General features: G+C 34.2%; 1 protein-coding gene across 1 annotated transcript; it reads left to right on the top strand.

Moving 5' to 3' along the window:
* On the top strand, positions 1-1,864 carry LOC131157648 (embryo-specific protein ATS3B-like). The gene is made up of 3 exons (XM_058111957.1): positions 1-930; positions 1,083-1,190; positions 1,504-1,864. The coding sequence occupies exons 1-3, from the start codon at positions 802-804 to the stop codon at positions 1,771-1,773; spliced, it is 507 nt and encodes a 168-aa protein (XP_057967940.1). The 5' UTR covers positions 1-801; the 3' UTR covers positions 1,774-1,864.
* Positions 1,865-2,456: the final 592 nt, after the last annotated feature.

Raw genomic sequence — 2,456 nt, 5'->3', positions numbered from 1 at the left:
GAATCACATTCAATATCGATACAGGTATGACTCAAATGTTTGCATCATTTTAAATTGATTTAGAAGCAATAAATAAAAATATATAAAATTATTAATGAATTTAAAAATTAGTTAATAGCGATTATATAGATATCCATGAGATAAAATCCTAAATCCGTCACCCCACTCAATTAGAAGGGATTGAACAAAGGTAAATCAAATTCGACTTATTCTGGATTACTTCTAAATCAATTTAAAAGGATGAAATTCACTTTAAATTGATAGATTTTTAGTGGCACCCTTTGCACCACACGTATTTGTAATTGGGGACAGGTAGAAAAAAATTCAGAATCCAGCTAAGGAAGATAAAAACTCTATGATATTTTCATTAGAAAGTAAAGTAGAGCTCCATATATATTATATTGTATTGATGATGCATAGGCAGAAAGGCAGGTGTGTGGACCATAATATTTTTATAATAAGGCGCGCGGAACACGTTGCTTCCTGGAAGCTTCTGAATTTCTTTCTGCTCCATTTTAATGGTTTTTGTAATCTATTTCTTTATTATATAGAAATAAAAATAGAAAATCAAAAACAAAAATAATATTAAATACATTCTAATTTTTCAGTGGTCTTAGAACCATAGATGTACTGATAATAAAAAGCAGATTAATAGTTTATTACAACATTCATTGTCACTATTAAATTAAATGACTAATGTGTACCCACTTGGCCCTCCCCTCTTTCTTTATAACTGCCATTTCTGTGTGTGAGTGTGAGGGTTTTGGTTTTGAAGGGTTTTGGATTTTGGTGGAGTAAAAGATGAAAGCCGCCTGCTATCTGCTCCAGCTTGCCTTCATCTTCATCGCCTTCTCGCAGTCGCGGGCCAGATCAATCATTCCGCGCCCTCACCCACTCGGATCCTTCGAGATCAACACTACCCACTCCCAGGTATGTACAATGAATGATTCTTCTCGGTCAAATTTTTAAGCACTCAATCCCAGATCTCTCTCTCTCTCTCTCTCTCTCTCTCTCTCTCTCTCTATATATATATATATATATATATATATATATACTTGCTCATTTTTAATTTGAGATCGCAGAATGCAGCGACCTGTTCCTTCACCGTGACCATAAAGACAAGCTGCTCTTCACCCTCCTATACCCGTGATCAAATCAGCATCTCATTTGGCGATGCTTATGGCAACCAGGTCTTTTTCTCTCCTTCATGTTTCTTTTTTCAAATGATCTCCAAGTTAGGGTGTTCGATTTGTAAATTTAGACAAAATTTTGCGTCCAGTCATATAAGTTGTATCCGACTTTATAAGCACGAACTCTTCAACACGAGTTTATACTCAGAAATTGGAGGCGAGGACCGTCGATTTGAATTTTGCAAAAAAAAAAAATCGCATTGAATTTCAAATAAATTCTATCAAAATTTATAAGCAAAAAGTGGATAATCAGAAATGGGAGGTCCAACAAAAATCAGAAAAACGTGCATTTAAAACTTGAAAAATGGATCAGGTGTATGCGCCGAGAATCGATGATCCGTCGACGAGGACCTTCGAACGGTGTTCTTCAGACACGTTTTATTTGTACGGGCCGTGCACGTACCAGATCTGTTATCTGTATCTGTACCGGAGCGGACGGGACGGGTGGAAACCGGAGACCGTGACGGTCTACGCTTACAACAGTAGCCCTGCCACATTCTATTACAACACCTTCATACCACGGGATGTTTGGTTTGGATTTAATCTTTGTTCTGCTTCTTCTTCTTCTAAATCCGCAATGTAATCTTGCGATGGGTCTGGACTCTGGTTCCTCTGGACAGCTCTCTGTTTGTGAACTCTAGTGCGTAAATAAAAGTCTGCTTTTGGTACATTAATTAATGGCGGACGAAAAATGAAAGAGGCCATGAATACATGATTTAGATAAGGTTGGATGCCATTCACATCCACGAAGAGGTAAGAAACGAGAAGTGGGTCTAGGGCTGAGTTTGATACCTTTTTTTCGCCGTAACTTTTTTTAAAATAAAATAAAAGTTGGATCGCATGTATTTGGTAATTTGCTTTCCCAACTTTATTTTGATTTTCTACTAGCTGCTTTAATTATAACTTCAATTTTATTTATTGGTAAGAGCGAGATACGACTTATTTGAAATGGGCAATTCATAAAAGATAAATCTTTCAATGGGATTCTATGTATTCTATGGTTTCTTATCCTGTCAATTTTAGAAAGCCATTATTTAGCTTTTTCTTTTGAGTTTTTAAAACTTTTAGCCAATTTTTAACTTTTTTTTTTTTTAATGAGTTTTTAAAAGTTATAAATTTAAAACTTTTGAAAGCTAAAAGCTAGTTTATAACTATCAATACATTAATTATATTTTTAAAAAATATGTATCTATTTTAATTATTTAAATTTTTTTAGATACTTTATAATTTTTTTTATCAAATACTCAAAGTCAACTTTTTTTTTTC

The sequence above is a fragment of the Malania oleifera genome, chromosome 6, assembly GCF_029873635.1.
Source record: "Malania oleifera isolate guangnan ecotype guangnan chromosome 6, ASM2987363v1, whole genome shotgun sequence".
In the NCBI taxonomy this organism is placed as follows: Eukaryota; Viridiplantae; Streptophyta; class Magnoliopsida; order Santalales; family Ximeniaceae; genus Malania; species Malania oleifera.
This window is presented reverse-complemented; position numbering and strand designations above follow the sequence as displayed.

Bases quoted from the DNA above. Each gene is read 5' to 3' on its own strand.
- LOC131157648 (XM_058111957.1), top strand. From the start codon at position 802: ATGAAAGCCGCCTGCTATCTGCTCCAGCTTGCCTTCATCTTCATCGCC. The intron at 931-1,082 runs GTATGTACAATG...TTGAGATCGCAG, and splicing joins TCAACACTACCCACTCCCAG to AATGCAGCGACCTGTTCCTT. The intron at 1,191-1,503 runs GTCTTTTTCTCT...AAAATGGATCAG, and splicing joins GCGATGCTTATGGCAACCAG to GTGTATGCGCCGAGAATCGA.